This window comes from Primulina tabacum, chromosome 4 (genome assembly GCF_025594145.1).
Source record: "Primulina tabacum isolate GXHZ01 chromosome 4, ASM2559414v2, whole genome shotgun sequence".
Classification (NCBI taxonomy): Eukaryota; Viridiplantae; Streptophyta; class Magnoliopsida; order Lamiales; family Gesneriaceae; genus Primulina; species Primulina tabacum.
The window spans coordinates 47,880,228-47,895,006 of NC_134553.1; the positions used below are offsets into that span (position 1 = coordinate 47,880,228).

At 46.1% G+C, this 14,779-nt stretch overlaps 3 protein-coding genes across 3 annotated transcripts in view; all 3 read right to left on the reverse strand.

Moving 5' to 3' along the window:
- Positions 1-14,779, reverse strand: part of LOC142543584 (protein FLX-like 3) — a 76,118-nt gene that overhangs the window by 6,607 nt on the left and 54,732 nt on the right. The window lies entirely within an intron of this gene.
- LOC142542073 (uncharacterized) lies at positions 8,405-9,487 on the reverse strand. The gene has a single exon (XM_075648518.1). It carries the CDS (start codon positions 9,485-9,487, stop codon positions 8,405-8,407), a length of 1,083 nt encoding a protein of 360 aa, XP_075504633.1.
- LOC142542074 (uncharacterized) lies at positions 9,638-12,786 on the reverse strand. The gene is made up of 4 exons (XM_075648519.1): positions 11,230-12,786; positions 10,689-11,133; positions 10,264-10,620; positions 9,638-10,218 (listed from the first exon to the last, which is right to left on the reverse strand). The coding sequence occupies exons 1-4, from the start codon at positions 12,784-12,786 to the stop codon at positions 9,638-9,640; spliced, it is 2,940 nt and encodes a 979-aa protein (XP_075504634.1).

The window sequence follows — 14,779 nt, forward strand, 5'->3', positions numbered from 1 at the left end:
TTGCAAAGGCCCCATTGTATCCATAGTCCTCTGCTGGGTTAGTGACTGCTTGCACTGCCATCAGAGAATCCGATGTAATCTGGTTTATCCTTAAGTGTTGAGTCTGAGTCATTTGAAGGCCTTCCTCAATTGCAATAAGTTCAGCGGCTACTATAGATGGTGGTTTAGTAATTTTCTTCCCAAAGGCTAGCAGTGGATGACCCTCGTGATTTCACACAACACCGCCGATTGCAAATCGATTTGAATTGACATTATAAGCTGCATCAACGTCCAATCGCAAATGGTTGATTGGTGGTGCTATCCATCGACTCGGTGATGATATATGTTCTCTGCTGCTGGCTAAAGTTAGTATTGATGTTCTCGCCTCTTGGTAACCGCAAAGCATGGTCTCGCACCATTCAGCATTAATCTCCTTCTTCTTAGAATCATTGTTATGTACTGCTCTAAGTCTCTCCATCCATACTGCATAAGTTCTCATAGCGAAGAATTCGAAATCCTTTCTGTTAAGTTTGCTCTTCATCCATAATGTAATATCAAACACCTCCATCATTCATACACTCTTTAGACATGACCAGTACCTAGTGTCTTTCCAGCAACTTTTGATCGCTGGACAAGAGAACAACGCGTGACTGGTTGAATCATAAGCAAAGTGGCATAATGGACACGCTCCAGTGGTAGGGACATGATGTACCATCAGATTACCTGATGTAGGAATTATATTATGCAAAACCCGCCACCAGAAGATACGGACCTTAGGGGGTATCGAAAGAGATCACAAGAATTGCCACCAACTTTTTAAGTGCACTTCAGAGCTATTCACGGGTGGATCATAGAGTCCAATTGCCGACTTGTACCCCTCTCTCACCGAATATTTACCCTTTGGATCGAAAACCCAAAATCTAGAGTCCTCTTGTGCCGATGCAGATAGATTGATGGATAGGATTTCTGATGCAACATGAAAGGGGAAGAGCTCGTTGACCAGCTGTTCATTCCATTCTCCATTCCTAATAAGAGTGTTCACCGTGGAGAAATTTTGGGGGATAGGTGAGTTATTTTTATATACTCCTTTCCCCGGGATCCAACGGTCTGCATACGTTGCAATTTTCTGTCCGTTTCCTATTTTCCAGTATAGCCCTTTCTCCAGCAAAGGGCGACTCCATAAAAGGGATCTCCATATATACGATGGATTGCTACCAATAGTGGCCTTCATGATGTCTTGATGTCTATAGTATCTAGCTTTGAGTATTCTCGCAACCAGTGAATCAGGATTAATAATAATTCTCCAAATTTGTTTTGCTAGAAGAGCCATGTTGAAAGTCTCAAGGTGACGAAATCCCATTCCTCCCAGACATTTAGGCTGACATAGTGATTTCCAAGATTTCCAGTGCATCCCCCTCTTTTCATCATCTCCTCCCTACCAGAAATTTGAGCACTCTTTTTCTATTTCTTTGCATATAGATTTTGGGATGCGAAAGCATGACATTGCATAGGTTGGAATTGACTGGATCACAGACTTTATCAATGTCTCTTTTCCTCCTGCTGAGAACGTATTTTTTCCCCATCCTTTCATACGCTTGACAACCCTTTCCACTAGGTATCGAAACTGAAGTGTCTTATTCCTAGCTGAAAATACTGGCAAGCCCAGATACACCTCATGACCCTGCACCACCGGGATGGCAAGCATGGTTTTAATAGAATCCATGACACTTAAATTGGTGTTCGGGCTAAAAGAGAGCGATGATTTTTCAAAATTTATAAGTTGCCCTGAAGCTTTCTCATATGAGATCAAGCAATTCCGAATCCCTGCACAGCTTTCCTGAGTTGCTTGAAAAAACATGAGACTGTCATATGCAAAGAAGAGGTGAGTAATCGAAGGGCAAGCAGAAGCAATTCGAACCCCTTTGATAAGATTTCGAGCTTCATAAGAGAGGATCGCCGAAGATAAACCATGAGCACATAAAACAAATAAATAGGGGGAAAGTGGATCACCCTGTCGTAGGCCTCTTTGGGGTGTGATACTACCAATAACCTCACCATTCACACAAAAAGAGTGATGTGATCTCGTTAAAATGGGTGAGCCGGGTACGGGGCTCCAACGGACCAAATCAATAATTTATAATGTTTGGGAATTTGAGTGAAGATAATGGCTTGGATCAACACCTGCAAACAAGAAAGTAACTCGTGAATGGGCGCCAGAGGGATGTCCGACGTGGCCACTCCGATGCTTAAGTCAGCAGGTTTTTAGATGAACACAAGCAATATTTGAGGGGAAATATGTAAGTTCTTTTAGTTCAAAGATCTCAGAATCATTAAATGACTTTAATACCTGCTATTTATAGTGGAAGAATGGGTAGTTACCTCGATTATCACACCACCTACTAAGTCGGTTTATCATACTAGCTTCTGATGACTTCTCGGACACTCCAAACTCAAGTGGTTCTGACGGATTAGACTGCCTGTATTGATCACACTCGAGTGTGGTGCAATTCTCGAGGTGGCCTGGGTAGTTGGTTACCTGGGTACCTATATGAGAAACCGGGTGAAGGAAAAGTACCCGGACAGTTGGCTTCTGATCCGGGCTATTCAACCGATAACCCGGGTCATCATTAACCCGGAAATGGGTCACCATTAACCCGGACCTTTACAGGGGTATCACCACACATCCTAAAAATAGTCGGGCTAGAGCTTGACTCGCTGTCCCGATCAGTCATGCATGTTTACTCCAAAACATATCCCAGAGTGAATAAGAGCATTGGGTCTCTAAATATCCTGCAGAAGTGAGGAGGTGTCAGGTTTCCATATCTCTCGGGTTTTGAACATTCATCGTTTAGTACTCTCGGGAAATCCAATGAATGTCATTATGCTGCATGCGTTAACAGTGATACCGTCGAAAATTTGTTCGTATTCCGAGGTAATAATGAGCCTGTTTTCTCGATATCCGTACACGTCTTTTCATCTGCCTGCTCAATTTCCTAGATTCCCTCTGATCGTCCGATTGGATTCGGATCGACGGTGGAGACTGATTCCTTCCTATATATATATACAGTAACCGCTTACCTATTCTCCTACATTCCATCAATTCAGTCCTCAAGAAGTGCAATGGCGAGTTCCAGTGGTTCGAAAGCTCCCGACATGGCAGCAGAGTTCATGCAACCAGCTTCTGAGAAACGGAAATCTGAATTGGAAGATGAAGTCTTCCAAAAGATCCTCCATTACTGGGAGGACCTGCAAGGACTTCAGCTTCTTCACGAGTGGGAGGAGGCTATCACTCCTGAGCTGGTGGCCAAGCTTGCAAAGTATCGGGAACGCTTGCAGATTTCTGATACGGAGGACCTCTTTGAGGACGACTTCCTCCTCCAACTATTGCTTCATAAAGAGAGGAGGACGCTGCAGAAGATTGCCGACTCCGCTAGCTTTATGAAGGCGTTCACTGGTAGCTCTATAAAGAGTTTTGTGATTAAGTGGATAGCCTCTGTAGAAGAGGAATTTTTTAATGTAACGGGTAAAGAATTCCCGGAATAATAATAATAATAATAAAAATGCTTATCTAGTTACTCTTATTGCCCGTATTTCATTGCCACCGCATGATATATGTACCATAAAATGAATCAGAATAAATATCCAGAACTGATAAGTGACCAACTGAAAAAAAACCGGGCCCTAAAATTCCCCATGCTCAAAATGAAGTACCGGGGCCTTACTCTTCCCGGGATGAAGATAAGATGCCGGGGCCTCAAACCTCCCGGGCTTAAGAGTAGATGCCGGGGCCTCAAACCTCCCGGGCTATAGTGAGATCTTGGGTAACCCACGGGGTGCCATGATAACGCGTGCCCTTTCTTTCAACGGTCAGGAACGTTTCGTATTTCGAGGAGCCGATAAGTCTGACATTTTTAATTATTGCGTGTGTCCCGTCATATGCCTGGTACAATTTTCTAGGCAAATCGTGGTCGTCCACGCATGCTTTTTAAATAAACGGATGAGATCTTCCCCCACCGCCTATATATACTAACTAACAGGTTTTCCAAAAATTACTCTCAAATTCGAAACTGCAGAGAAGCTCTTGCGAATTCTCTTCTCGAGACTCTATTTGTGCGAAATCATTTCCGGCAATCTTCCACCGCATATATCGTCGTAAGTTTTCTTCTCTTAAAATGTCTCACTCCACTTCTTCCACCTCAGGAGCGAATGCGCGAGGCTCTCCTAGCGCTGAGTCTTCCGCACTTCGTTTCGATTCTCCCCCCTCTCCCCCACGTCGCTCCATCACCCAACCTTCTAAAAAATCAGTGGCACTTCCAACCAAACCTCTCTTTTCTAAACCTTCATCTTCTGGCCCCTCCCGGGCCCGAGCTCTTGCGAAGAATAAGGGTAAGGGTAAAGCCAAGGTCTCGAGTCCTCGGGCGATCGAGATCCCGGGAACTCCCTGGTTCTCCTCTATGCGAAGCGCCTTACGCTCGGGGGCAGATGAGGAACTCCGAGCGCTGGGCAATATTCCTTCTTTCATTTCTATCTTGATACCTGGGCCTTCTGATAGGGCCGATAACCCTCCTCCCAGGTACACAACTTTCTTTCGGGACCAGGTTAGGAATGGTCTTCGATTTCCCGTTCATCCCTTTTATATTGATGTTGCCAAATTTTTTGGTGTACCTGTCAATCAACTTCATCCCAATTCTTTCAGGATTATGGCCTCGGCCTATGTTCTTTTTAAAATGAATAATCTTATCATCACCCCCATCATCCTTCACTATTATTTTTCTTGCCATTTCGGGGATAATGCATTTTCCCTTAAATCCCGGCTAAACACCTGATTCCTTGATGGCATCCCTTCCTCTCAAAAAGGATGGAAAGGAAGAATTTTTTACATCCAACTCCCAGGTCCTCTACCCTGTCTAACCCGGTTTCTCCCTTCCCTTCCCCAACAACCTTCCCTTCCTCCATCCTACAAATTTGAGGAGCCTTTCCTCATGAGTCAAACCCTTGTGGAGGGACACAAGTACTCCTCTTCCATCCTTATCTCAGAAGAGAACTTAGTGGCCTACGGGTTGAGTTCCCGGGCTGAGGACCCCATAGACCGGGTAATTGATGAGGTGGCTGGCTCGGGCTCTCAATCCGATACATACTTTATCTTCTGTGCTTCCTTATTTCTTTGTCCTGTTTATTTAATGTATCATAACCCTGTCACTCCTCTATGCAGATAACTTTGAGATGCAAGCAGCTTTTGCTAAAAGGCGTGCAGCTGAGAAGGCAGCCCGAGAGAAGGAAATGGCGGCTCGCCGGGCAGCTGCGGAAGAAAAGAAACAACGGGATGCAGAAGCGGCAGCCTTGAGAGCTGAGGTGTCCCGGGAAGAACCTCCCCAGGATGGCGCTTCCCGGGCGATGACTGAGAACTCGGAGGAATCTGAAGATCTCATTCCCATCAGTCAGAGAAAACGAAAAGCTACTGCAGAACCCAAGCTGGTTATTCTCGAAGACCCTCCCGAGGGTGACCAAGGCGCCTTCCGATCTGCTCCACCTCCTCCTCTCCCCCCCCCCCCAGTCCAATGAAGAACATTGCCAAGAGCTCCCTCCAACCGACCAGCTTTCTCTAGCCAACATCTTCTTCGAGGGAGCTTCCGCTGTTGGTGTTAAGCGCTTCAAGAAGGTGCTCAGCCCTGCTGAGATAGCTATCTTGAAAAGCACTCCTTCTAGTGTGAGGTTTTTGGAGGGGTCCAACTGTCTTTTGTCTGTAAGCTTTATTCTTTTATTTTTTTTCCCTTTCTCTTCCTCCCCCCTTTTTCTTTTTTAAGATTCCTTCTTGTCCAGGTTGCCCAGATGCTAGTTTCGGCTTTTGAAGAGGTGGCAGCGGTGGCAACCAAGAAATGTGAGCAAGCCCGGGCGGCTCAGGATATTCATGACCATCTCCAAGGAGAGATGGCCCGGGCTCAGAAGCTTCACGAGGAGACAACTGCCAGCCTCCAAGCTTCCTTGGAAGCAGTTAATCAAGAGCTGGCCGCGGCTCAACTTTCTCGTGATGAGAGCATAGCCCGGGAGGAGGCTTCTTAGAGGCAAACTGCGTTCCTGGCATCTCGGATTAGCTATCTCGAGGATGAGGCCAGTGCCCAGCAACATCGAGCCGAGATTGCTGAAGATAAGCTTAGACTTCTTCAGCTGACCCATGAAGAATGAAGGGCTATTTTCCTTCAATCGGCGGAATTCCAGGCAGCTGTTGAAGATAGGGCATACAAATACTTTACGATTGGCTTTGAGAAATGCCAGGAGCAATTTGAGGAGATAGGTCTGATTCCAACAGATAAGGAGGGCTTTCCCGATATTGATAAGGCCATTGCTTCCCTTCCCAAAGATGATGCTATCGAGAAAGAGGCTGAGAAGACTCCCGAGGAATCCGGAGAACCATCAGGGCAGCAGACTTTAGAATAGGCTTGTAATTTACTCTGTATTTTTTTTCTTTGTATTTCTTGCCTTTGAACTTTGTAAGGAAATGTTGATTTCTTTCCATTGATGTGCCTTTTTCCATATGGTTTTTGACAATTTTTCCGCAACCCGGGTAATGCAATATCTTATGATTATTTCTTAGTTCGAGAAAACGGTAATTTCAATCAAATACCCGGGGTCCCGGTCCATACGTTAAATAAGTAGCTTAACTAGTACTCCAGATGTAGAGATTTAAACCTGAACTCAAAAGGAGTATTTCTTGGATTCCACAAACCAGGGTATAGTGCCCTGAGATTTTAAGAAACGAGGTTCGGAGCCTTGGGCCGGGGATCATGTCCCGGGACTTGGGAATGGTCGAGGTGTGGTGCCCCGAGCCAGGGTGTAGTGCCCTGGGCTTTTTAAGAACCAAGGTACGGAGCCTTGGGCCGGAGATCATGTCCCGTGACTTGGGAATGGTCGAGGTGTGGTGCCCTGAGCCAGGGTGTAGTGCCCTGGGCTTGTTAAGAACCAAGGTACGGAGCCTTGGGCCGGGGATCATGTCCCGGGACTTGGGAATGGTCGAGGTGTGGTGCCCCGAGCCAGGGTGTAGTGCCCTGTGCTTTTTAGAACCAAGGTACGGAGCCTTGGGCCGGGGATCATGTCCCGGGACTTGGGAATGGTCGAGGTGTGGTGCCCCGAGCCAGGGTGTAGTGCCCTGGGCTTTTTAAGAACCAAGGTACGGAGCCTTGGGCCGGGGATCATGTCCCGGGACTTGGGAATGGTCGAGGTGTGGTGCCCCGAGCCAGGGTGTAGTGCCCTAGGCTTTTTAAGAACCAAGGTACGGAGCCTTGGGCCGGGGATCATGTCCCGGGACTTGGGAATGGTCGAGGTGTGGTGCCCCGAGCCAGGGTGTAGTGCCCTGGGCTTTTTAAGAACCAAGGTACGGAGCCTTGGGCCAGGGATCATGTCCCGGGACTTGGGAATGGTCAAGGTGTGGTGCCCCGAGCCAGGGTGTAGTGCCCTGGGCTTTTTAAGAACCAAGGTACGGAGCCTTGGGCCGGGGATCATGTCCCGGGACTTGGGAATGGTCGAGGTGTGGTGCCCCGAGCCAGGGTGTAGTGCCCTGGGCTTTTTAAGAACCGGGTCATAGCAGCTCCCGAGATATAATAACAAACGCAATACTCTGAGAAAATATATATTTTTTTTATTGATTTCTTCCATCAAACAATTACATCTATTATGCATAGTACTTCTTTAAGTTAAACACATTCCAAGGCCTTTTGAGGGGACGTCCCTGCGCATCTTCTAAATAAAAGGATCCCGAGTTGACTCTCCGAGTGATTTTGTAAGGTCCTTCCCATCGGGCTTCCAGCTTCCCAACTTCCCCAGCAGGGTTGACTTTTTTCATGACTAAATCCCCAACTTGGAAGTCTCGAATGCAGACCTTCTTGTTATATGATTTCATCACCCGACTTCTGTATGCCTCCATTCGAATAAATGCCATGTTCCTTTTTTCTTCTATTAAGTCCAATTCCATGGCCCTGCTCTGGTCATTGTCCTCCGGGTAAGATTCTATCCGGGAAGAAGTCTGCCCGATCTCTACTGGAAGAACTGCTTCAGAACCATATACCAAACTGAAGGGAGTTTCTTGAGTAGGTGCCCGGGGAGTAGTTCTGTAAGCCCATATAACACTAGGTAACTCATCCACCCAATTCTTTCCTTTACCTTGAAGTCTTGCTTTTAATGCTTGCACAATGATTCTATTGACAACTTCTGTTTGACCATTGGCTTGAGGATATGCAACAGAGGTAAAAGATTGAGTGATTTTCATTTCCTGGCACCATGACGTAATTCCTTTACCTTGAAATTGTTTTCCATTGTCCGAGATTATTCTCCTGGGCACACCGAACCGGCACACAATGTTCTTCCACAAGAATTTCAATACTTCCTGCTCGGTGATTTTTGCTAAAGGCTCAGCTTCAACCCACTTGGAAAATTAGTCAACAGCTACTAGTAAGAATTTTTTCTGAGCCCGGGCAACCGGAAAAGGACCCACAATATCCATGCCCCATTGATCAAAAGGGCAGGATGCCCAAATAGGCTTCATGAGAGTGGCCGGGCTGTAGCTGAAATTCGAATGATGTTGACAGCCCTCACAAATCTGGACCAAACGAGCAGAATCTTGTTTTAAGGTGGGCCACCAGAATCCAGCAAGCATTGTTTTTCGAGTTAAAGACATTCCTCCGAGGTGCTTGGCACAACACCCCTCATGAATCTCTCGGAGAACATAATCCACCTCTTTTTCATTTAAACACTTCAAAAGCGGTCCTTGGAATGATCTTCTGTACAAAATTTTATTTAAGAGAACAAACCTGGGAGCTTGTCTTTTGATCTTCTGAGCTCGAGCTTTATCCTCAGGGAGCTCATGGTTCGTAATGTACGCGATCAGCGGTGTCATCCATGAATCTTCAGGCAGGGGTGATGCTTCTTCCTCCGTAGAGAGAACCAGCCGAGTAATATGCAGCACCTCCCAGGTATTAACTTCTGATAAAGAAGCAGCCATTTTAGCCAAAGCGTCTGCCTCACTGTTTTCTTCCCGGGGTATTTGTTCAATACTCCAATCCATGAAGCTTTCTGCTTGGGCTCGAATGAGCTGTAAATATTTAAGCATCCTGTCATCCTCAGCCTCATAAATGCCCTTTATTTGTTGAGTGATGAGCTGTGAATCAGAATAAAGAATAATCCGAGAAGCTCCAACTTCCCGGGCAGCTCGAATACCTGCAAGAACAGCCTCATACTCAGCTTCATTGTTGGTTATCCGGGAATCAATTCTTAATGCTAATTTGACATTTTCTCCCAGGGGAGACACTAACACCACCCCTACTCCGCACCCCACCAGGCTAGATGCCCCATCCACTGACACTTTCCATAACTCCTCCTTGCTGGGCTGGATCATTTCAGATAAGAAATCTGACAAAGCCTGCGCTTTAATGGCCACTTGGGGATTGTACTCGATGTCATATTCCCCCAACTCTACTGTCCATTTTATCATTTGTCCGGATACTTCAGAGTGAGTCATGATCCTACCCAGAGGACTATTGGTAAGAACAATAACCTGATGTGACAGAAAGTAAGGTCTTAGCTTCCGGGCGGTCATGACCAGGGCCAAAGCAATTTTCTCCACTTCGCTATACCGGAGCTCGGGCCCCCTCAGAGCATGGCTGACATACTAGACAGGTTTTTGATCAGTTCCTTCCTCTTTTATTAGAACAGAGCTGACAGCATACTCTGTAGTGGACAGGTAGACATATAATTTTTCTCCAGGTTCTGGTTTCACCAACACCAGGAGCCCGGCAAGATGAATTTTCAAGTCCTGGAAGGCCTGTTCACATTTCTCATCCCATCCGAATTGTTGGGCCTTCCTTAAGACTTGAAAAAAAGGATAACTCTGGTGTGCTGATCGGGAAATAAATCTGGAAAGGGAAGCAATTCTCCCAGTTAGCTTTTGTACCTCCTTGACAGATCGGGGAGATGGCATACTTAGCACAGATTTGACTTTCTCTTGATTCACCTCGATCCCTCGGTCTGTCACAATGAATCCCAAGAATTTGCCACTCTTCACGCCAAAAATACACTTGGCATGATTAAGCTTGATTCCATAATGCATGAGAGTCGCAAAAGTTTCTTCTAGATCACTAATAAAGCTGGCACCCTCCCGAGATTTGGATAGAATATCATCCACATAGACTTCTACATTCCGTCCCAGCTGCTTCTCAAAGACTTTATCCATCAGACGCTGGTAAGTAGCCCCTGCATTCTTCAACCCGAAAGGCATTACAATATAACAAAATGTACCTCCCGAGATGATGAAGCTGGCTTTGTCTTGATCCTTTTTAGCCAGGGGGATTTGATGGTACCCCTGGTATGCGTCCATGAAACTTAGCAATTCATAGCCCGAGGTGGAATCCACCAACTGATCAATCCTGGGCAGAGGATAATGATCTTTGGGACACGCCTTGTTGAGATCGCGGAAGTCTACACACATGCGCCACCTCCCGGTAGATTTGGGTACCAAGACCACATTCGAAAGCCATGTGGGGAATTGAATTTCACGAATGTGGCCAGCTTTCAGAAGCTCCTTAATTTGCGCATCAATCACTTTGTCCTTTTCAGGGCCAAAGTGCCTCTTTTTTTGTTTTACTGGGTGAGATCCTGGGAGGATGTTCAATTGATGTTCCGAGTGGATATACTGAGATCTCGGGCCACCCGGATTTGCTGACCTGGTCCGATTTCTATTACTTCTTGTTCTTCTTCTGCCACAAAATGCACCTCTCCTCTCCCCATCGTTCTTTCCCCGTCCACCCTTGCCTTCTTCCCTTCCTTCCTTGTTCTACTCTGATCAGCCCGGACTGCCTCCACATAGCATTTCCGAGAGGATGGTTGATCTCCTCGGACTTCTCCCACCCGAGCTCCTACTGGAAATTTTATCTTTTGGTGGTATGTGGATGCTACGGCTCTCAATTCGTTCATAGCCGGTCTCCCCAAAATGATATTATATGATGACGGGGAATCCACTACGGTGAATGAAGTCATCACCGTCCTCTTAAGATCCTGAGAACCCAAGGTTAATGGCAACATGATCTCCCCTTCCGGGTAAACCATATGGCCAGCAAAACCAAAGAGGGCAGTCTCCACAGCCTTTAAGTGGTAGCCCTGCAAATCCATCTGTACAAAGACATCTTTAAAAATTACATTTACAGAGCTGCCTGAGTCCACAAAGACCCGTAGAATATCATAATTTGCCACTCGGGCTTGGATCACCAAGGCGTCGTTGTGGGGCAGATTCACCCCTCTCAAATCTTCCGGGCCAAAACTAATGATCCCCTCATTCCTTCTTGCTCCCTCTACCTCCAAACATTCCCTCCTGCTTCTCCCCTTCCTTGCCCGGTTAGAGTCTCCATCAGTAGAGCCTCCTAATATCATTTTGATCATTCCTGTGGCAGGGGGCGAATTCTTTTTTCTCTCGGGCTCAGGCTCCCTTCTTCTACTGGGCTCAATCCTCGGGATATTCCTCACACTTCCTCCTCGGGCGCTGGATCCTGGTGGCCGAGATGTCCAAGGTGGCACTCTCGGCCTCTGGCTATTGTTACTGGGTCCCGGGATGGAGGGTGAGACATAATTCCCCTTTAGTGCCTTGCAGTTTTCAGTGTTATGGTGGCATACTTTGTGAAAAGAGCAAAATCCACTCTTTTCTGGCCGGGATAACTGATGATCCGGGTCCAAATCTCTGCTGCACTCCTGCACTTCCCTCTCCTGAGCAATTTTCAGAGGCACGTGGTGAGAAAAGTGCCCTGTATTGCCTCTTTTCTGTCCCCTCTCCTCGGGCTTAGACATCCGGTCTCCTTTTTCCTTTCTCACAGCCTCCCTATTCTGTTTCTGGGCCTTCTCCATATTAATATATTTTTCTGCTCGCGACAATAGATCCTCGAAATCTCCCGGCACCTTCTTAGTCAGTGACTTGAAGAACTCACCCTCTCTCAAACCCTGGGTGAATGCAGTAGTCTTTGTTTCAGTGGCGCAAGTAGGGACGTCTAGGGCCACTCTGTTGAATCTTCTGATATAGGCCCTTAAACTCTCTTCTGGGTTCTGCTTAACTTCAAAAAGACTAAAAGCAGTCTTTTTGTACTTTTTACTGCTGCTAAAATGGTGTAAAAACACCTTCTGGAAGTCTCCAAAGGAACTGATACTTTGGGAAGTCAAGCCTTCGAACCACCTCTGAGCTGAATCCACCAGTGTTGTTAGGAACACTTTGCACTTGATTCTATCAGTGTAACAGTGTAACATGGCCATATTTTCAAACCTGGCCAGGTGTTCCTCCGGGTCTGCATTGCCATCATAGTCTTTCACCTTCGCAGATTTGAAATTTCCAGGAAGAGGCTCCCGGACGATGATATCAGAAAACGGGCATCCTCTCGGGACTGTCCGGGCAACGCTCCGTCTTTCCAACTGTCTTTCCAAGACCTTCATCTTCTGCCTTAATTCCAACAATTCCTCTGCCACGGTAGGAGATTTGGACCCAGCGCTGGATCCCTCGTCTTCTCCTACCATCTCGTTATCCCTCCTTCCCTGCCCCTGCTCCTGCTCCTGCTCAAATCCCTGATCATGTCCCTGTTTATCGCCGGGTGGTGTGACAGGGTGAGAGACCTCCTTCCTGGCCATAGCTAGCACAACGGCATCGGCCATCATTTTCTTTAACTCTTCAGGGGTCAGGGTAATGAGGTTTGTTCCAATGTTATTAACATCAGCTTGTCTTGAAGTTTGTCCCCCATCACCCTGGGTGTGAGAATTACCCTGGTTGGTTCTTCTCGTACGAGCCATATCAACGTCTCGAACTCAGTGATTTCCCACAGACGGCGCCAATGATGTGATCTCGTTAAAATGGGTGAGCCGGGTACGGGGCTCCAACGGACCAAATCAATAATTTATAATGTTTGAGAATTTGAGTGAAGATAATGGCTTGGATCAACACCTGCAAACAAGAAAGTAACTCGTGAATGGACGCCGGAGGGATGTCCGACGTGGCCACTCCGATGCTTAAGTCAGCAGGTTTTTAGATGAACACAAGCAATATTTGAGGGGAAATATGTAAGTGCTTTTAGTTCAAAGATCTCAGAATCATTAAATGACTTTAATACCTGCTATTTATAGTGGAAGAATGGGTAGTTACCTCGATTATCACACCACCTACTAAGTCGGTTTATCATACTAGCTTCTGATGACTTCTCGGACACTCCAAACTCAAGTGGTTCTGACGGATTAGACTGTCTGTATCGATCACACTCGAGTGTGGTGCAATTCTCGAGGTGGCCTGGGTAGTTGGTTACCTGGGTGCCTATATGAGAAACCGGGTGGAGGAAAAGTACCCGGGCAGTTGGCTTCTGATCCGGGCTATTCAACCGATAACCCGGGTCATCATTAACCCGGAAATGGGTCACCATTAACCCGGACCTTTACAGGGGTATCAAAGAGTATTTAACTGACCGGACACATAGCATCACTTTCTCCACCCAGATAGGTGAGAACCCCAGTTGAAGCATAATGCCCTCCAGAAAACTCCATTCCACACGGTCATAGGCCTTGCTCATGTCAAGTTTTAAAGATGCGTAGCCTTTTTTTCCACCTTTTCTATTTCGAATCCAGTGAAGAGTCTCAAAACCCAAAATAATATTGTCTGATATGAGGCGACCTTGGATGAATGCACTCTGATACTCATTGACAGTTTGCTTTAAGATCGGACATAGCCTGTTCGTTAGAGCACGAGCAACAATCTTGTAGCAGACATTACAGAGACTTATAGGGCGAAAATCCTTTATACACATGGGCGATTTAATTTTCGGGATCAGAGTAACTATAGTCTCGTTCCATTCATCAATGAGTTTCCCATCATTTAGAATCTGTTGAACAGCTTCTATTACCTCATCTCCTACTATATCCCAGAATTTCTGAAAGAAAAAAACAGACATACCGTCACTTCCTGGAGCCTTATCAGGGTGCATGTCAAACAAAGCTCTTTTAATTTCTGTGGCTGAAAAAGGAGCACACAATATTGAGTTCACGTGTTCATCGATTTTTGGCTCAACACAATCTGTGATTAAACTTCTGTCTTCCTCTGTTGGGTTATAGGATTCGAATAGGTTGCTGAAGTAGCTTTGAATAATCTCAATCATTTGGATTTTCTCGGTACACCAATCTCCATGTGAAGAGACCAGTCCATGGATGAAGATCATGTCCCTTCGAATTGAAGCACATGCATGGAAGTATTTTGAGTTTCTATCACCATGTGCCAACCAATTAGCTCGGCTCCGCTACTTCCAATACATCTCTTCTTTATTTGCAAGATTCTCTACTTCTATCTCTAGGCAGCCTATTTGATTCACATTTTGCTCCCATAGTTCTTGTGTTTTCAAATTTTCAAGTTTCTTCCTTTTGATTTTCAGCTGCCAAGGAAGGCTTTTAAATCTGTTTTCTGCCCATTGGTGAAGGGTTGTTTTACACCTCAAAATACGCTCTTTCAATGATATGGAGGAATCAGATTTTTTCCATCCTTTTTCAACCATTTCTTTACATTCTGGCTCTGTCACCCAATGAGATTCGAATCGAAGCACATGACCCCGCTGCACCGGTAGTTCCTGCATCTTGCCCATAACAAGCAAGATTGGTCTATGGTCCGAGTGGAAAAACTCCAATGATTGAGCTTGTGCAACTGGATACATAAGTCTCCACTCAAGAGTTGCTGTGTACCGGTCTACGTCTTTCAAATATGATATTACTCAAAGATCGACGGTTAACCCATGTAAAGAATTCACCTCCC